The sequence below is a fragment of the Dromiciops gliroides genome, chromosome 2 (assembly GCF_019393635.1).
Source record: "Dromiciops gliroides isolate mDroGli1 chromosome 2, mDroGli1.pri, whole genome shotgun sequence".
NCBI classification, from domain to species: Eukaryota; Metazoa; Chordata; class Mammalia; order Microbiotheria; family Microbiotheriidae; genus Dromiciops; species Dromiciops gliroides.
The window spans coordinates 240,794,465-240,815,523 of NC_057862.1; the positions used below are offsets into that span (position 1 = coordinate 240,794,465).

Consider the following 21,059-nt stretch of genomic DNA (forward strand, 5'->3'; position numbering starts at 1 on the left):
ATGAGAGCTTTGGGCCTATTTTAATTTTTAAAAATACTTCTCTTCTATGTATTATCCCTTTTCTCCTACTTTTTAAAAGCAAAACACAATTAAGCAGTATGAACAATTTAGCTATTGTTAAACCAATGGTATGGCTGAAGTATAATACCCCAAAAGGATGTCCAATGGGATAGTGCAGGTGCAAACAACAAATATAGAGTAAAGTGATGCCATCAGATTATATCTGAGAATGAGTTTTGTTATTCAAGCATTAGCTAATGGTACAAGTGAACAGTTAAAGAAAAAGCATATCCCATTCCAAGTAGTAAGCCTGCACAAGGACACCTTGTGTCCAACCATTAGCAGTTTCCTCTCCATCCCCTCACTGATGCAGTAGTACTAGCTACCTGTAACAGACACTGTCAGTGCAGGATTGTGAACTCGGACACTGACAAAAACATGCTGGAAGTGAGAACGAATGTTCTTTGGACTGAAGGGCTGTGCTCCAGGTTCTTGGAAAACTATCGTTACAATATCATTTCAATGTGCCTCTTCCGTAGGAGCCTAAAAAGAAAACAGGAAATATTTTCACCAAGGTTATCCTTTTTTTCATTTTCTTTTTTATTTTATAAATTAATTATCAATTACTAACATTAAAGAAATCTAATAAGCTACTGTCAAAATTTTCTTTTGCTTTATTCTCTCCTAAATTAAAGGAAATGAGAGGAGATTCTGACATTTTCATAGAATGCACAGGAATTTAAAAGCCCATCCTGGACATTATTAGACAATCTCCCAGCATGTTTAAATACCAGTTTTTCATAACAACAGCTTTAATTCTCACATAAGGAAGAGACTAGTAGAGGGAAGATTTTTAATGATGAAAACTGCTAAAGTAATTACAATGCAATTTACATGCTGGTTTAGTTAGATTTATCAAGAAAAATTTTTGCTAGGGTAATTTGAAATACAGTTTTAGCAGTGCAAGCTAATGATGTAGAAATTAATAACATTCTGAAATGATATAACAATTTTGAAGTAGGCTAAATTTCAAGCTTAAATAGTTCCTATAATTATGATGAAAACTGCTTCAAAAGGCCATTAGCTGCTTCATAGCAAAAAGTCTTTTTTTGATGTGATAACATTCATAGTTAAAAAACAAAAACAAAAAAACCAGTGGCCAGGTTTCAAAAATTGTCCTTCTTACTAACTGTTCTTTCTACCACTGCTGCCTCTCCAAGAATAGCTTGGTTATTGTAATGTTGGTCTTAAAAAAGAAAAGAAAAAAAAATCCTCAAATGTTTAATTAAAACCAAAAAAGGTAATCCCCAATATGGTATACTTGAAAAAGAAAAGAATTGAAACTAAAGAGAGCATATCTCATATTATCTTGCCTATTATTTCAACCAGTAGCTAAAAGCAATTTTCTTCTGCTTAAAAAAGGCATTCAAATAGTACCTCAAAACTATCAGTGAATTATATTTGGAGCCCATTGGGAGAACATGAGCTTTGTAGGATGGATTTGAAGCTTGGAGTTAGTCAGGATTCTGGGGAAATGTATTTCAAAGTTAGGAGACTGAAAAGATCCAAATACCTCAAATATTGAAAAGTCACTAGATTTTTTTTTAATTTAAAAAATTTTATTAATTTTTTTTTAATTTAAGAAAGGAAATGAAAACAAAAATAAAAAATAAAAAATCACTGTATTCCTTCAAGCAGAGAAAGGATTTCAATACAAGTTGAAACAAACCAATGCTACCTGACATAATTTGTAGTATAAGTTCCTCCCTTTAATTAAAGTACTAATCTAATAAGAATACTGGCTTGATTGAAACCAATATTAACATTTTTATGACATGCTCTTAAAAAATATTTTCTTCCATATAAGAAAAAATCAATAAGGACAACAAATACTCTTTTTTCCCAACAGTGAAGAAAAAGTTGTTAACTTTGACATAGCCAAAACAGGAAATGTAATCAGGAGCAGAAAAAACCTTTTTCTCTTATACCTGACTACACTGCTAACCAAGCATTTATCAAAAGCATCTACTTGGAATATAAATAGTAATGTTAGAAAATATATAATTGAACATGTTATCTCTTAATAAAAGACAGAAAATTATCAACTTGATAGTACTTAGAATTAAATAGAGTATTAAATTCTTTCAAAGACATTTTGAAGACTAAATTCCTTCAGAAACTAACCTCCCCAAAAGTATTCTTTTTACTTCATAAAATAATTAGGAATGCGCCAGTATAAATACCTGGTATAGAATTATTTTTATGCAGCAAAACTCATTATTAATATATTAGGCCACACTTCTATTTTTGAATACTTTTGAATACTAACTGCTATCATCCTCTTTTTCTCCACAGTCTCTGACATATAGGACACAATCTTTTATCTTTATTTAAATAAAAGTTAAAAGTTACTTTCTGTTTTCAAAGTTGCCAACTGGCTCTTACAAACACCTTGTTCTTTTAGTTAGAAATAAAACAATGGAAATGAGAAGACATATACGTTGAAAAGGATAAGTAAGTAAAAACTAGGGAAAATAATACATGCAAAGAGCTCAATAATTAAATGGGGGGAGAGAAACAAACAAAAGAGAAATAAATGATGGGTAATTGTAACAATTATGTTTGTTCCTGGTGAAAAGCTAAAAAAAAAAAGCCCCTCCTTCTCTTCATTGGAGAGGTAGGGAATTTATGGGTGTGGACTGTGATATCTCAAAAATGGTTGTTTTACTCAATTATTTCCCCCCCCCCTTTTAATATGTTACAAAGAGGAGCATGCAGGGTAGGGGAAAAGGAAAAGATATTTTCAGAAAATATCAAGTATAAAAGGTATCAATAATTATAAACAAGATTTTGTAAATTAAATGGAACCTTAAACAGGCAGCATGGATTAGAAGGAACAATACTCAGAGAAAGAAAACTAAAACTTGAGCAGTGCTCTGTGATCCTGGCCATGACAAACCCCTATAAGCCTCAGTTTTTAACCTGCAAACTGGAAATAATATTTACAATACCTGTCTCAGAGTCATTATAATAGAAGTACTATGTAAACTGTAAAACACTATTTGTCTACTGTTATATAAACACTAATATTCCTACTTCTCAAAATTTTTTGCTTAAGAGTAAGGCCCTGAATAACAGTATTTAGATTAAATATTTTAAAACTATTGAGCTTTTCATGCAAAGAACAATACTATTTTAGTCAATTTTGGCTACACATCTATCTTAAATATAATTCATTGATAACACTTTGATTTCAAACAACAGACACTTCCGAACACCCAAACAAACCACAGCAGAAAGTCTCATACATCATTACCCACCCCCACATTATTTTTTACTCAGTGGTATTCAGAAATAGGACTGAATATAAAACAAATACACAAAACCATTCTGACCAAAGAACTAAACAGGTTTGTCTATTTCTGAACATGTTGGTGATCATAAATACCTAATTATTATTTATTATGAGTCCCCTTTGGTATCAAATTGTCTTTTATAAACCACTCAGCTTTCCTAACACTCTGTGATAGTTTCTAGGAGCTGAGATAGGGCTATGAAAAGGCATTTCATAAAAGAAACAGATTTACAAAGAGCACAATAAAAAAAATTAGAAAATGGATCACTCTATAAAACAAACAGGAATTTGCTATCTTGGATTGATTTTTAAAATTACATCCTAAGCATGTGTTCCAAAAATTTCATCAAATTTAAAATTAAGAAGGGTAGATTATCTTAGAACTTGACTATATACTGCTGACATAAAAGTTTATCCAGTAGTGAGACTGCCTTCTGCTAAATAGGAGTTGGAGGTGGGGCGATAGGGGTATCTTGGCTAACAAAAATGGTATTTTTATCTATTTGTAAAACTGGACCATGGCTGGTATTTACATCATCTGTTGAAAGGGTGAATCTTGACTATGACATCTCTATATTTCAATTTTTATACCATATATTTTAAATCGCTTACAGTCAACCATGTGCCTCCCCCCACAACTAGATTCGGAGTGAAGGTTCGCTGTTGTCTACTGATGAATACTTGGAACAAAGAACACAGAGTTGTTTCCATTACCCATTTATTTTTATTTCTCTTCAAACCTGCTCTGCACTCTTAAGAAGGATTAGATTGTCTTGACTTTTGTACTTAGGCTCTAGAGATGAAACATCCACCCACATCTACATGTTCTTTGAAACCCCGCAGAGGAATCTAATCACCATTATTTCAACTTGTTCTCTTCCGATTTCATGAACCTCAATCCCGTGGGTTGAAAGGCAAATAATTAATTCAAAAAGCTACCCGGTGGCTGTTAACTAGAATTTGTCTCTTCATTTGTTTTCAGCTCATTTGCCATTTCTTACTTCCACAAGTAGAATGCTTCCTGCTGCTGTGACAGGTGCAACATTAAACTGGTTTGATATTTTGCAATTCTGCCACTTAGGCTTTTGGGGGAAATGGAATGTGGGAGATGTAAATAGCAACAATCCCCTACCTGTTGCTTGTTGTTAGGTGTAGATGGCCAGCAGAGTAGAAACGTGGAAACATAATTTCATAGTCTTTGTATGTTGTATAGAGAGAGTGGGTACCAGTTGAGTCAGCTGCAAGAAAAACAAAAGACATTTAATAAATGAAATTAATTAATTTGAATAGGAAGCATTAATGTATCTCAAAATACTAGTAAATTACTGGTGACTAAGAAATGCTTATCATGTTCTTTTATTCTATAAGGAAGCATTTCAACCTTTTAACCAATAGATGGCTATATAAAAAGCATTTCTATAGCATAGCAGAACCAAGTTTCTATGGAAAGTTCACATACTCTTTAGAATCCTGTTAACACATCCTCTACTTCAACCTTTTACAAGAAAGAAATCGGGGCAGCTAGGTGGCGCAGTGGATAGAGCACCGGCCCTGGATTCAGGAGTACCTGAGTTCCAATCTGGCATCAGACACTTAACACTTACTAGCTGTGTGACCCTGGGCAAGTCACTTAACCCCAATTGCCTCACTAAAAAAAAAAAAAAAAAAAAAAAAAAAAAAGAAAGGAATCAAGGTCCTTTCCCTTAAAAGGACTGACTGAGTTTCAGAATAAATTTGCCCACAAATGTCTAATATTAGATGCAAAAATACTTAAAGAAATAGAACAAAATGACAATCTATTACTTTTACTAAGCTGTGGTATAATGTATGAGGTCGTTTATTAGATTGTAGGAATTGTGGCATACTCTGTTTTGGACTTTTGTCTCATTCATCCATATCCTTGAGATATTAAAAGTTGCAATGATCATTGGGACTAATGCTTTTATGAAAACACTAATAATCATTCAATCTTCATCAAAAAAACAGATATTACTTGATTATTTCCCATTATATTTGCAAGATACTCTCAAGTAAAGATATATTACGCCAAAAGTTTCAGCCCCGAGCATGTAAATCACTACCATCTATGTGTGAAGAAAATGTAAATCACTACATCTATGTGTGAAGAAATATAAATACTAAGGGAAAACACAAACACACACACGTGCGCACACACACACACACACACACACACCCCCTAAAATCTGAATTATGAAGTCATTTGGGGGAAAAAACAGAATAAGTCAACTCATACTTAATATGTAAGATCATGGAGAAATAAATGCCTTGTGGATGCTTACTTTTTTAAAAGGTCAACTACACATGTCTATAAGTAAGTATTAACAATTAACTAAGTTAGGACACCTATATGGATCCTGCCTTGGGAGAAACTGTATTACCTAAATTTCCTGCTACTAAAATCTGCACCGATCAAGCACATTTAGAGATCTCAAAAGCAAAGTGTCAATTTTGACTTATCTGTCTTAAAGTTTTTCAGCTTCTTTTAACTAAGGTAATTAACCAGAAAAAAATCTGTACTCATATTCATATTTCTCAAAATTGTGCTTTATATATCTGCCCATTCCTAACAGAGATGATAATATGGAGACACTGAACCCAATTCTTCAACTCCGAAGAAAAGATGCTGCTAAATTTTGTTGAATTTTCTTGGCAATATGGCCCCTCTTCAGTACAAGTTTGTCCTTTTTTTCCCCTCCCCACACCTTCATAAACCACTCAGTTTTTTCTCATGCTTTTCAGTAATTTCCAGGAACTGAGTTAATGCTATGAAAAAGCGCTACATAAAAAATTTGCATTTAGCATAATAAAAATTAGAAAACTATATCACTGTACAAAAGAATTTTATATCTTTGTTATCTTGAAATTATTTTTAAAAGGATTGATTAAAAAAATCACATCCTAAAACACATATCCACTAAGTCCTACCCACGATGCTTCACTGGGATGTACCAGTACCTTCTTAAATTGGAAAGCCCCATGGGAGAGGTCTTACTGAAGAACTAAATTTCTTCCTCCCTTCTCACAGTTAGTTCTAGAGAGGGTAATCACCAGAAAATCAGCCTTTATAGGATTAATTTTTTGGTTAACAGTGACATGAAAAACTATCTAATGAGGTCTGTAGGAGTGTTGTATTGGAGTAACCACAGAGATGAAATCAAAATCATGCTTGGAAAAGTTCCCAACCCTGAAAACCAGGGTCGATGTGTACATTTTATTTCTATTGTTTGATTACTCAAAGGTATGGATAGAAACTGATTATAAGATGAACAGTCTTTCACTGCTATCTCAGAACATAAAAGTGAATAAGCTTTCTTCTAGATTGTAACCAGGAAAAGGAGTTGCAGAACAAACTCCATGTTGATTGATCTCACAGGAATTTGCCTGTCATTACCCGTAAGTTCACTATAGCTCGAAATCATTTAATACAGTGGAAGTGTCCTCTGCCATAAGGCCTTCGCCTTGTGACTGGCTGGCTTCTTCCAATTTAAGGAGGAGGCCCAAAACAAAATGTCTTACCTCCGTATAAGATTGTAAAGCTGTCCCATCTGCATAGGACTTCCTCAATCTTGACCCCTGGAGCAAGTACCATCTCCCTTTTCTTTCTTCTCCCTGGGCCTTTTTTCAGCTTTCATTACATAATTTTCTCCAGGAGAATGGGAGGTACCCAGGCAGGATTACTTTTCTTTTGGTTTGTATTTGTATCCTCAGCAGAGAACCTGGTACATAGTAATGTTCTAATAAATACTTGTTAACTGGCCTTCTTTGCCCCCTCACATTAAGACCAACAACTATCATTCTTTTTCCTATCCTTTTATAGGAATTAGTGAATCACTGTTATCAAAGGTAGAACTTAGAAACTCTCTTTCTATGTTTTATCCACAGGAAATATATATTCTAAAGGAAAAAGTATCTATGAGGAATCTGAATTAGATCCTATTTAGATCTATTTCTTAGTAGATAATAATCATAATAGCTAATAATAATTAGTGTTTACTATGTGCCAGGCACCTGTGCTAAGCGCTTTACAATTATTATCTCATTAGATTCTCACAATAACCCTGGGAGGAGGCTGCTATTATTATTATTCTTATTCCCAATTTTGAGATGAGCGGGCAAAGGATACAAATAGGCAGCAATGAAAAGAACCAAACCCCCAAGTGTTAATAAATCATCCAAAAATGGTTTCAAATCCTCCAATTAAAGAACTGTATTGCTTTTTGACCATTGAGGTGACAAAGACAGTTATAAATAACAAAAACTCAGTGCTGATTTGGCTATGGAGAAATAGGCACACTATTTTCTCACTGGTAGAGAGGTAAACTTCCAACAGATCTTTTGGTCAGAGGTCCTAATAGGCATGTTCTACCAGGAAATCCCAAAAGAAAGGCTAATTTTACGTGTGCTATAAAAGTATGGCTATAAAGATTTCAGAGACAGAAAGACATAGAAAACAAATGTCAAATGACATAAGAATAAGAAAAAACAATATACATAATGATTAAGACAATATAAATGAAAAGAGCAATAAAATGAAACTAAACCACTGGAAATTATAAGGACCAGTCTTGGTCTGGAGAAGAGTAGAGAAAAAGCATCTCCTTGCCATCACTACAAGTGTGAAGAAGCATTTACATGTGCTGTCAGAAGTGATCGATGTTATTCAGTTGGGCAAATAAGCTTTTAAGTGCCTGTTATGTGCCAGGCACTGTGCTAAGCACTAGGGATACAAAGAAAGGCAAAAGAACACTCAGTCTAATGGTGGAAGGTAACATGAAAACAAACATGAAAAACAGATTTTTTTTCCTTCTTGTTAAATCTGTTGTACTTGGAAATTCATGTGATATAACAAAAAAGTTATCAACAATTTTTTAAAAAGACATTGTAGCCCTCAGAGAGAGTAGTTCTCTGTCAAATGATGAGATACGAAGCTAGACTACAAGTGATGGAGAAGAGGTAGCAAACAAAAGGCAGCAAATAAGTGTAATTATTCTTAAGTAAAGAGGATGGAAAGTCAAGTAAAAGTTATAGCAGAGGGTAGATTTAATCATGTTTATTGGCAGGAAGGCAAGGAAAATAAAAGAAAAAGACTGCAGGGATATAAGAGTGATGGAGAGCTAATACTCAGCTTCTTTCAGAGATCTGGATATATATCAGCTGCATGATTTTTAAATATATGCATAAAGGAATGCAATTCGAGGATGTTATTGTCTTTGCCTGTTAGAAAGTAAGCTTCTAGAAGGCAAGGACTGTCTTGCTTTTTTAAATTTATAATTCCAGCACATCACACAGTGTGTAGTACATAGCAAATGCTTAATAATGCTTTTTTTACTCATTCATAAGAACAATTTTAGATACTGATCACTTTTCCCTTTAACTAGGCCTAAATAGTTTTGTATTTATATAATTTAGGGTTGAAAAACAAAATGTTTAAGAGTATATATAGTATGATATTCTATTTTCTGGTACTAAAAGAATAACATTTAGTAATGGCTGCTAGATGCTTTTTCATTTTAATTATTTTAAAATAGAGAATGAGTTGACTTTAAAATCTGTCAGCTGAGAAATGAACATGACAATCAAAAACACAATATTAACACCTGTTCTTCCTTTTTCCAGTCTTCTACCCCAGGTGGGGTTGGTAATAGACAAAGGTGACAGGAATAATCTCATTCAGTTGCAACTAGGTCATGTGTTAATTCTTGAGAAACTGAGTGTATTGAACAAATAGGCAGTAATGACTTGGGTGGGGAACATTCCTACTGGATATCATAGAGAGAGAACATCAGAATTAGTAGTCATCATACCTAAATCTGATGTTGATCAATAAGACTCTCTTGAAAATGAAGAATATCTGGATTCCTGTTCCCTGGATAAACTTTTTTGAAGCCAGTTTTGGCAGGGGCAGCAAAGAGAATCTGCCTGATTTAATTAAGCCTAATCTGCCTAATATGATGAAGGAACTGACAGACCAGAAAAACCTTAGACCAGGAGTTCTTAACCTTTTTTGGGTCATAAATTCTTCAGAAGTCAGGTGAAGCTTATGGTTTTTTTTGTTTGTTTGTTTGGTTTTTGCAGGGCAATGAGGGTTAAGTGACTTGCCCAGGGTGACACAGCTAGTAAGTGTCAAGTGTCTGAGGCTGGATTTGAACTCAGGTACTCCTGAATCCAGGGCCAGTGCTTTACCACTGCGCCATCTAGCTGCCTGGAAACTTATGTTTTTAAATGGATTAAACAGAGAGGATTATAAAGGAAATCAAGTGAATTACAAAGATCAAAATATACATACTGTTTTGAAAACACATTCATTGACATCAGGTTAAAGAATGGCTGCATTCCCCTTTCTTCAGTAGCAAAGTAGATTATATACAACAACAACCAGAAGATACAAAGCATGATGGGAAACACCACCAGATATCCCCTAGTGGAAACCCACTCCACATGCTGAGGAAGGAGCCAAATCTGGTAGCCCCTGTTTGGTCATAACTACAAATGACCAAGGGATCTCTATAGACTGCCTATAGAAAAGGTATTGCTCACCTGCAGCTGTGTCTTTATTCCTAAAGCAGAAGAAATATATATATATATTTCCTAAGTTTCCTCGGTGGGGGGGGTATGAACTAAGACAGTGGAAAAACTCACTAAAAATATTACTGGACCTTTGCATCACCTTTGACAAAGGAATTAAAGAAAAACAAAAAACAAAAAAACCCCCACACATTTATGGTTAGTTTATTAATGTGCCTCACAAGTATAAAAACATAAAAAGCTGCAAGCAAAACAGTTCACGCTGACTAGATTTGAGGAAAGAGACTTGATAGGGGGAGGTCAGGTAGAAAGCGACTTATCTATCCCGATTGAAGGTGATGGTGGCCTGTAATATGCTGATGGCTATATATGAGAAGGGAACATATGAGAGATGTTATAAGGCAGAAAGAAAAAGACTTAACAACTTACTGGATCTGTGGGATCAGTATCAAGTCAATACAAAGTGTTTAAGTGCTTTGTAAGGTATAATAAAGGCAGAAAGTCTCTGCCATCAAGAAACTCACAACCTAATGGGCAACAACATAAAAAACAATTATTTACAAACAAGATCTATGCAGGATAAATTGGAGAGAATCAATTGAGGGAAAACATTAGCATTAAGGAAACTGAAGAAGACAGTATTTTTACCTCAGGCTTCCAGAAATCAGGATGGTACCAATGAAGGACAGAATTCAAGAATGGGTCAGGACTGAAAATGCATGAATTGAAGTGATGGATGGAATGACTTGTGTGAGAACAGCAGGGATCGAGAGGCATGGGATACTTCCAGTTAAGTGGAGGAGAGAAAGTATAAGCTAGACTTAGAAAGGTAGCAAGGACCAAGGTTATGAGGGCTTTAAAAGCCAAACAGAGAATTTTATATTTGATCCTAGAGTCGCTAGAGTATATGAGAAGGGAGTTAACATGGGCTTCAGAAAAATACTTCAGGAGCTAAATGGAGGGTAGCTTATAGGGGGGAAGAAACTATTGCAATAGTCTTAAATGTGAAGTAATGAGGGTCTGCATTGTAAACGATTGGAATGACACCACTGCTGGAGATTTACTGTAGAAAAGCTCCGCCATGAAGTGAAGGTCTTGAGGGCAAGAACCATGATCTTTTCTTTCGCATCAGGAAGTGATATTTGCTTGTGGGTAGGAACAAGGGGGAGCCTGGCACTCTGATTGGGGCTCTCTTTTCGTGTGGACCTCTGGCGGAGAGCGGAGCTAGAAATGCGCTCTCCCTTTAATAGATAGATGAATGTAGGCCTTTCCTTCTCTCTTTACCAAATTCTTATTCTCCTTAATAAATGCTTAAAAGTCTAACTCTTGCTAAAGCCTATAATTTATTGATGACCACTCATTAGATATTTTAGACAGACTAGCTAGAATTTTAGCTTTAACAGCATCAAGGTGGTGGCTGTGAGAGTAGGGAGGCAGGGATATGTACAAGTGATGCTGTGAAGGTAGAGTGATTAGGACTTGGCAAACACTGCACATGGTTGGGTGAGAGTGTGGGGAATACATGATAAAATGTAATGACTGAGTGAAGACTGAAGAATTAGATGGAGATTTCAAGGCTGGGTTACTGGAAGGATGGTGAGACCCTCAACAGTATTAAGAAAGATGGAAAGAGGTGAGGGTTGGTGGGGAGATGGGGGAGATGAATTGTTTTGGTCAATAATGAATGATGAATGCTAATGAGACTTTCAATTTGAGATGCTCAAAGGGCAATCCAAATGCAGGATTACAACTCTGGAGAGACATTAGGGAACCACCTGCAGAGCCATGAACCCAAGCGACTGATGAGTTCAATTCATTAGTGGGATAATATAGAAGCAAAAGAGAAGAGGGCCTAATACAGAGTCTTGAGGGACATCTGCATGTAGTGACTATGATCATAAAAGGAAAGAGCCGTCAGACAACCACAAGACATCAGTGTCATGAAAACCCACAGAGGAAGTGTTGTTTAACAATTTCAAACACCAGCGAGGTAAAGAAGGATGAGGAATGAGAGAAAGCCATTAGATTTGGCCCTGTGCACACCCAGAATAGCCAGTAAAATGCACATTTTCTGGTGAAATTAAGAGACTTTTCTTTTGTAACCATCCACATTTATGTAATATGTTCTATATTCAGCTATATCTTCTCAATGGAACATTTTACATCCCTTCTTAGACCACACATCTCATTTGTTTTCTATAGCATTCCTGAAACATTTGGGAACATTCATATTAGAGCTTAGGAAATTTCTGGCAAGTTAATAAACAAAGTTTGTGAAGGCCTTTCACAAAGAGACACTGTTTCCTATGTGCAGATTTGACAAACTTTAGGAAATCAATTTCTCAAATAAGGAATCAAGACCACAGCTAAACATACTTGTGGTATACCACCTTTGAATATTACTCCATTATATGGAAATTTGTTTTTTGTATTTATTCTTAGTGAGGGAAGGTCCTAGCACGCAAAGACAAAGAAAGGAAGCATTTAGCCTGAGTATGGAGAGGTAAGAAGTCGAAGGGAAGAGAAAGAACAACCTATCATGGGGGACAACCAAATGACAAGTCATGGAGTTGGAAGATAAATGTCATGTAGGACAAGTAACTAATAGGCCAATATATCTAGATCTCTAAAATATATAGAAGGAAGTGTAAGAAGACTGGAAATGTAGGAAGGAGTCAGTTGTGAGAGGTCTGAAAATCCCAAACAGAAAATGACAACACAGATATTTTGATCCTGGATGTAATATAAGTTAGTGGAGTTTATTAAGTGGGGTGTATGGAGGGGGATGAGTAGATCTATGCTTTAGGAAAATCACTTGAAAGATGAATAGGACAATGGGTCTGTAGTGGGGAAAGGCTTAAGGCAGAGAGACCAACCAGAAGGCTTTTGCAGTACTAGTACAGGTGAAAAGTGATTACACTAGGGTAGTTATGTGAATAAACAAGAAATGAGAGGGGTGCAGCTAGGTGGTGCAGTGGATAGAGCACCGGTCCTGGAGTCAGGAGGATCTGAGTTCAAATCCAGCCTCAGATACTTGACACTTACTAGCTGTATGACCCTGGGCAAGTCACTCAACCCCAAGTGCTTCACCCCAAAAGAAAAAGATTATAGGAAGGCAGGAACAACAAAATTTGACAATGGGTCAGATATATAGAGTGACGGAGAGTGAAGGCTCAAGGATGACACCACTAGGAGACTGGTAAGCTCCCTTGCAGCTCTAAATTCATGATCTATATGAACTACGCAGAGCTGTAGCTAAGTGTACTCTTATGGCTATGCATTCTTCATGATCTCTGATCCTACGAAATTGTAACAAGGCAAATCTAGGCTTGAAGTCAGGGAAAACCTTTTTTTCCTACTCCAAAGTAAAACATGCTGCTTCCATGGGTGGTGACTTGTCCTTCACCAGAGATCTTCAAGCAAAAGGAGGATAAGTACTTGTCAAGAATATTATAGTGAGGATTCCTCTTAGATAGAAGGCTGAGCTAGATAACGTTTAGGGGTCCCTTTCAACTCTGAAAAAAACTGAGCATCATGACTTTATCAAAGATGCAAATGTTTCCCCTGCTCCAGTTTCCCTTCTCTCTTGGTTGCACTGATTTTATTTGTGCAAAAGCTTTCCACTTTCACATAACCCAAATCTTCTACTTTATTGTGCCATACTTTTTCCCTTCTCTGGTTAAGAATCTTCTTTCCCCAGGCATAATTGTGAAAGGGACAGATTTATTTTTTTCAAAACTGCTTTGAAACTTACTGGGGTTTATGGTATACAATGCTAGTCTAAGCCTATATTTTGTCACTGTGCTCTAGTCTTCTTTGTGGTTGTCAGACTATTTGAGATAACAATGTATATTTCTCTTAATAAACTGCACAAAGATAAAATTTTTGAAAATCACACTTCAAAAAAAAGTCTATTAGGTAAAACCTTATCAATAATTTGAAGTCATAGGGATTTCTCACAAGTAAACACTAAATGACTTGAAATTTCCAACTTATGTAAGGTAATTAGAACAATACAGAATACGAATAGTTACAACAGTTCAAAATATGAATTCATAATATAATATAACAAATTAACAATTACAACAGATAACAAAATCTCATTAGCTAGTGAGTTTTAAATATGTGGATTCTGATTTTTTAATGCACCTTCTTCAATATGCCGAGTATAAACTTTATGATTAAAGCCACAGATTGCAAGTCTCTTTTTTGTTCCAAAAAACAAATTGTGAATAAAGATGGATGTTTTTACCTATGTATGTGCAAGTGGTTTTATTAAAAGAAAGAATACTTTGTCCAAGTAACATGAAAAATCAAGTGGTTCATTTCCATGTCATCATGGCAAATACTTTGTCAAAGCACTCCTTTATTGACCAAGGTAAAATTCAGTGAAACTCATTCCTTGACAAAATACTAGTCAATTCTTAAAGAACCTATTGAAAAAGAGTTTTTCTTGACATGAAATCGAATGATTTGAAGTCTAGATAGATTGATTTAAAAGCAAACAGATTTAACTTCTGAGTATTTCACAACATGTTATACTAACACCAGATTCCCTGTGTGTGGCTCCATCCAGAGGCTACATTCTCTGAGGATATCTGGAAGACTGGTCTTTGGGCTTTCATACATGCCTACATGACAGTTCTTTTTCTTTTGATTCCTTTATAACATGTCAGGTCTGGGGTGAAAGCGATAGCATATAGTTATAGGACCACATACTTTAGGCTACCTGAAGTCTTTTGACTGGAAAGCCTTTCCAACTTCTTCAGCTTAAAGCAAATTACTACTCCAAAATGGGAGAGAAAATAATATGAATCTCTAAAAATCACCAATTTCTGAAATGATAAAGGTGGGGTGCTAACTCATTTACTGTCTAGAAACCTATTCTTGAAGAATTTAGTAAGAAGGAATAATATCTGACCCTCATAATGTAGCTCCTAGACTGCTACAACAATCTTCTAATTATTATCCCTAGCCCATGCCTCTCCCCACTCCAATCTGTCTTCCACATAGATGCCAACATGATTTACCTAAAGCATAGATATGACCATGTCACCCTTATTCAATTAAGGCAATTTTGAGCTCTCTTTTCCCTCTGCTTGAGATGTAGCAATGTGTCTAACAATTTTTTAGGTTGTTAGAGGAAAATCTGGTACATTTTCATGTATTTTCTCAACAAATTTGCATTATTTTTGTTGAGTTCTTATGTTTATGTTTTCCATGCCAAATCATTTAGGTAATAAACTAATACTAATAATCACAAAAACACATTATCACTCACTCCTCAAAAAACTATTACCTCTAAGATAAAATATATTCTATTAATTATATATTAATTTATATATAATCAATATATAATTATACAATACATATAAAACATATAAATTATATAACATATATTATATATTTGTGTATATGTGTGTGTGTGTAATATATGTATAGAATATATAAAATCTTCAGCCTACAGCTTTCTACGATAAGGTTTTCATCTAACTTTCCAACCTTACTTCCTATTATTGCTCTTTAAGGGGGTGGGGTGTGTGTGGGAGGGATGGGGAGGGAGAGAAGAGTCTCCCATGAACTTTCTGTTCTAATCAAACTAATATACTAGATGTTCTAAGAGTATGACATTTCATCCTGATGACTTTAACACAAATGATGCTCCATGTTTGAAGTGAATTCCCTTCTCACCTCTGCTTTAAAAAAATCCCTAGCTTTTTTCAAACTACAACTCGAGTATGTCACCATTTTCCTGGAAAATGTAAATTCTTTAAGGGTGAAGGAATGTCTCGTATTTGTATTTCTGTCAGGGCCTAACACAATGTCTAAATCAGAGTAAGCACTTAATTTTTACTAGCTTGCTTTGCTGATTTTCTTTGATCTATTGATCGATATCTCTCTCTCTCTCTCTCTCTCTCTCTCTCTCTCTCTCTCTCTCACACACACACACACACACACACACACACACACACACACACGAATGTAAGCTCCTAGAGGACTGGGACTAATCAATTTTGTCTATATTCCTAACACCTAAAATATACCTGCCACATAATATGGTGGCTAATGTTTAGAGTATTTGATTGAATTCTAAAATTACCTTAAATAAATAGAATTGGCTATATGAGTATATGTGTGTGTGTGTGTGTGTGTGTGCATGCAGATACCTGTGTACCACTTCACTAATCACTTATGTAGACAATAAGCATCTTGATTCCTTTCTTCCTTATCATTCTCAATAAGCTTAAAATAAGCCCCAAAAGCTCCTATCATAAGTGTTGACCTTGTACCAATAAGGGAAAACTAGAAAAATATGGAAATAATTAAGATAGCACAAATATTATAACTTATATAGGTAGAAAGATATTTTTAGGTATATAAGAATTTATAATTCTTTACCCAGCTACAAGTAGAGCACAAATGAGCCCTTACAGTCATACCGAAGACGCTAGCTATTTATGTTTTTTAATAGACTCTCTTGCATGTGGTTAGCAAGTCGGCAACAGAACCATGGCAACAGGAAATTCTTTCCTGCAGTGGAGTTTATGAATGCTTTTCTGTTTTCGTGACTCAAGTCCTTATTTAATTTCCTGTACAGTAAGCCTGTGAGATAACTCTTAACTGCAATGCAGATGGGCTCTTCCAAAGATTCATTCAAAGAAAGGCAGGTCAAAGGCCTTTAACTCCAATATTTTATAATTAGACTGAAAAGCTGCAAGAGGATGGACGATAGCAGTAAATATAATACATCTGAAGAAAATCTATTTGCTTATCTTCATTCATTCCTTTTGTAAGGCAAGACAGTGTACACATTGCTTTGTAGAGCAACTACATTCTAAAAATGACCTCATTGACCCCATTTTTGAATCAATACTTCGCATACTGAGAAATACAAATGCAAGAATTGTTTTCATTGATGAAGAGGTGAGATGAAGAACAATTGATGACTTCTACCCATGTCTGGAGATAAACATGGCTACATAAGATGCTGGTAGAAGAAAACTAGACTTTTTGCCAAAGATTGCAAAGCCATAAGCAAAAGATTGAGGACTATGGGGGCACAGATTGTTTTCTCACTGCAGCTCACGAAAGTCAAGAGGCACAAAAAGAAAAGTAATCTGAGAAATGAACAACTTGCAAAGATGGTGTCTGAGAATGGGAAATGGATTTTTCATCCAGTTTAAAATACACAGATGACAGACTGCTAGATAAAGATAAGAATGCATCAAACAAAGGCCAGTAAGAAGTATTTGGAGATATCTGGGAAGTGCCATTTAAAGGGATTTAAAATAAAGAGGATAGAAAGGGTGAAAAAACTACCTGTTTAGATCCACAAAGATTGATATTACAGAGTGCACTGGAGCAAAAAGTCCTAATTTGATCTTGAGATGTTGAGAAGAATAAAGAGGTGATATTTCCCCTGCACGCTGCCCTGGTAAGACAACGTATGAAGTATCACACTTAGTTCTGGATGTCAGAGTTTACAAAAGACATGACAAACTAGAAAGGACACAGAAGAAGGAAACCAGGATGGGTGTTTTCCCCTCAATGGAGGTTTTTTCAAAAGAAGCTGGGTGAACATTTGTCAGATATGTGATAAGGGGCATTTTCTTGTGGAGAAAGGGTTAATCTATATAGCCACTGTAGTACCTTTCTCTTCTAAAATTCTCTAATTCTTTGATGATAATTTCAAGAAGGGAAAGGTTAGAGAATAAACCTGAGAACAAAAAAGTAAAGAGAAAAAAAAAAAGGGTATATAGCAGCACCAGGATTGAGAAAGTAAAGGTTACAAATTCAACCAACCACAAGAAACCACATCATTTTCCGTACATTTCTATTTGATGATCCATGCACTGCATATTCAGTAAAACCTAGCTTTTTGACATCTACAGACATATTAAATTTTTGTTTTTTAAATAAGAGGTGAACTAGATGGCCTCGCAGGTTTTTTGAGAGTTGAGGAAATTCCATTCCCCAAATGATTTTGCTCTTGACCCTCTGACCCCTAGCACTTCCTGACCTAAGGTGGTAAATCCAGTGAGTATGTTTATACAATAAAATATGTATAAACCAATCACAGAAGGGAGGGTTTAAGCATATTTTAGTTAGAATACAAAACCACAGGAAACTTTTATGCATATTTGGCCATATAATTTCTCTTTTCAATACCACTGAACGGCTCTCCATCACTTAGAAGGTAAAATTCAAACTCACAGGCCTTCATGATAAGTGGAATCCCTCTCCTAATTATTATTTCTTTCACATATAATATATTCCAGTAAAATTGTACTACTGACCTGCACTCTCCCGCTGCCATACTTTGCTGAACCATTTCACATGCCCATAAAGCCCTTTCTCACTTCCCTTTCAAATTTCTTTTAAACATAGAACCTCAAATTTGACTTCCTCTAATAAACCTTTTCCAAAGACCAACAGTTATTAATGACCTTTCTCTCTCAATACTCCTGGATCTCACACCTTCATCTTTTGTTTATACTTCTTTTATATTCTTTCTTTTTTTTGGGGGGGGGGAGTGGAGTATTATGTAACAGAATTAATTACCTGTGAAAACTTGGTACCATATGTAATCTAGAATTTGTGTCTCTTCCTTCCTCAAGGACTAGCACTATGCTATACATATAGTATGCACTTAATGTTTGTGAAATCAAAATATTTCTTACTTTTAGTATCAAGTTGAGCACGATACTTCTCAAATCCCTTCAGACGAACTCGTTCTCCTAACAGTTGAAGGAATTCTTCGAAAGCAGGGCCCGCTGACTCATTGTTGTACATCTCTTCTTCGGTGCTCTGTCCAGATTTACAATACATGATCCCCACTTTCAATTGATAGCTTAACTGTGAAAACAGGCAATACCAAGCATTTGAATAAATACAGAGTGCATTCTGTTCCATTTGTTGTTTTAACTTAAACAGTTCCTTAAGAAAAAATGCCAAGAAAATAAATAGCTGAGGCAGCTAGGTGGCGCAGTGGATAAAGCACTGGCCTTGGATTCAGGAGGACCTGAGTTCAAATCCAGCCTCAGACACTTGACACTTACTAGCTGTGTGACCCTGGGCAAGTCACTTAACCCTCATTGCCCTGGGGTGGTGGTGGTGGGAGCTAATGAAAGGTTTTTTTCTGACTACTTACACATTGTTTTTCAATTTTTTTAACCCAGTCAAGGTACAGGCTTTATTTCTAGGGCTATGAATTTCAGATGTATCAGTAGTTGTCTTCATATATTATAGAAATGACTAGAAAAATAAATTAAAACTGTCTGGATGTCAAAAGTATGCATCACTAAAATAGATGTTGGCACTTTAGGGAGATTTCAGCTAATGGTTTACAGGCAAGCATCAACAAAGAACAGCTACACAAAGCAGCTTTATAACAGAAGGCGTGTGTGTGTGTGTGTGTGTGTGTGTGTGTGTGTATGTGTGTGTCTTCTCTCCACAAGGACTTTGGGTGAGGTGTGGGAGTGACGATGGTAGATTTTCAAAAGTAAAACCCATTTTGTAAAAAGCAACCTTGAAATAAAAGAAAATATCCATTCCTGACAACTGCACCATCTCTTTTCTACTTTCCAAATATTAAAGGATTCATTCACTTTCCCATGTATTCAATAAGGAAATTGTTGGGGAAATGATTGAGTCCTATTTCTCCCAAAGGTTAGTTGCCAGAGGAAGTCTTTAAATAAAAAAATTACTTTGTTAGATTACAAACATTTTAGAATTTTAAGTTTCTAATTTTAAGCGGTGCTTTTTTTAATTAAAGCCTTTTGTTTTTACATAATTCATTTCCAAAAATAATCCTTTTTTTCCATACCCAGATAGTCTTCCTTTGTAACAAAGCTTTAAAAAGAAATAAGGGGGGGGGGTGTTTAGAAAAAAAAATGAACAAATCAACATTCTCTGACAATATATACGATATTCAACAGCCATAGTCCCCCACTTCTGAAGTAAAAGAGTAAGATATATTTTCTCAATTCTTCTTTAGAGTCAAGACAGGTCAATGTAATTATCTAGTGTTTGGCTTTGTTTTACTGTCCTTTTTATTTCATGTGTCTTCCCATGCATCTCTGAATTCTTCATATTAGTAGTTACTTAAGGCACGATAATATTCCATTAAATTCACATATCACAATTTGTTTAGCCACTTACAACTAATGGATAACCCCATTTAGTTTCTAGTTATCCACAACTGAAAGGAATACTGAAATTGATGTTATTTATATTTCTGACTTCATATATATATATATATATATATATATATATATATATATATGTGACCATTAGAAGGAACTCTGGGTCATTTGATGTGGACATCAGTCACCTTTTGTGTGTGTGTGGCTGGGGGTGGGGATAATTCTAATTACTTTCCAAAATCATAGAACCTATTCACAGCTCTACCCACAGTTTATTAGTGTTCCTATCTTCCCATATCGCCTCTGACATTATTGCCATCTTTTGCAATCTGTTGGAAGTGAGTTCAAATCTCAAAGTTGTTTTGATGTGTATTTCTCTTATTAAGGACTTGCAGAAATCTTTCATGTGGTTGCTAATAATTTACAATCCTTTTTAGAACTGTTCGTTCAAATCCTTTAACCACTTATCCATTGGGGAATGTACATTTTTAATTCTTTCTATACCTTGGGAACAACTCTTTTATTCCTCCCTAATTGATTCCCCCTCTCACTTCCCACAGAAACTTTTCTTCTCTCCAGCCTTCTGCATCTCTTTCTCTCTGCTCTCTCTGAAGACTTGGCTTTTTACTCTATTGTGCTCTGTCATTTTCCTTCTCTTAAAACCCCTTGATATCACTCCTTCACTCTCCTCTTTTTTTCCCCAGTCTCTGGCAATGAAGTTCTCCTTCTCCTTCCCAAAGTCAAGCCTCTACTTGTACTCTTCATATCATCCCCTCCTGTAGTCTCCAGCAAACTTCAACTCCGATTAGCGCCCCACTTTCTAAGTTTCGACCTTGCCCTATCTACTGGTACCTTCTACAGTGCCTTCAACCACACCCAGGTCTTCCCTCTTACTTTTAAAATACACCCTTCATGAGACCTCTTCATCCCCATAGATATCATTTCAGTCAAAATCCTAGAAAAAGATGTCTTCACATATTGGTTCCATTCCCTCTCCTCTCATTCACCCTCAA

At 35.4% G+C, this 21,059-nt stretch overlaps 1 protein-coding gene across 1 annotated transcript in view; it reads right to left on the minus strand.

The window, feature by feature from the left end:
- SIPA1L1 (signal induced proliferation associated 1 like 1) overlaps positions 1 to 21,059 on the minus strand; it is a 381,936-nt gene that overhangs the window by 108,789 nt on the left and 252,088 nt on the right. The window contains 6 exon segments of the mRNA XM_043981815.1: positions 387 to 411; positions 414 to 521; positions 524 to 543; positions 1,206 to 1,211; positions 4,488 to 4,593; positions 18,583 to 18,757. Coding sequence (XP_043837750.1) covers positions 387 to 411; positions 414 to 521; positions 524 to 543; positions 1,206 to 1,211; positions 4,488 to 4,593; positions 18,583 to 18,757 — 440 coding nt within the window.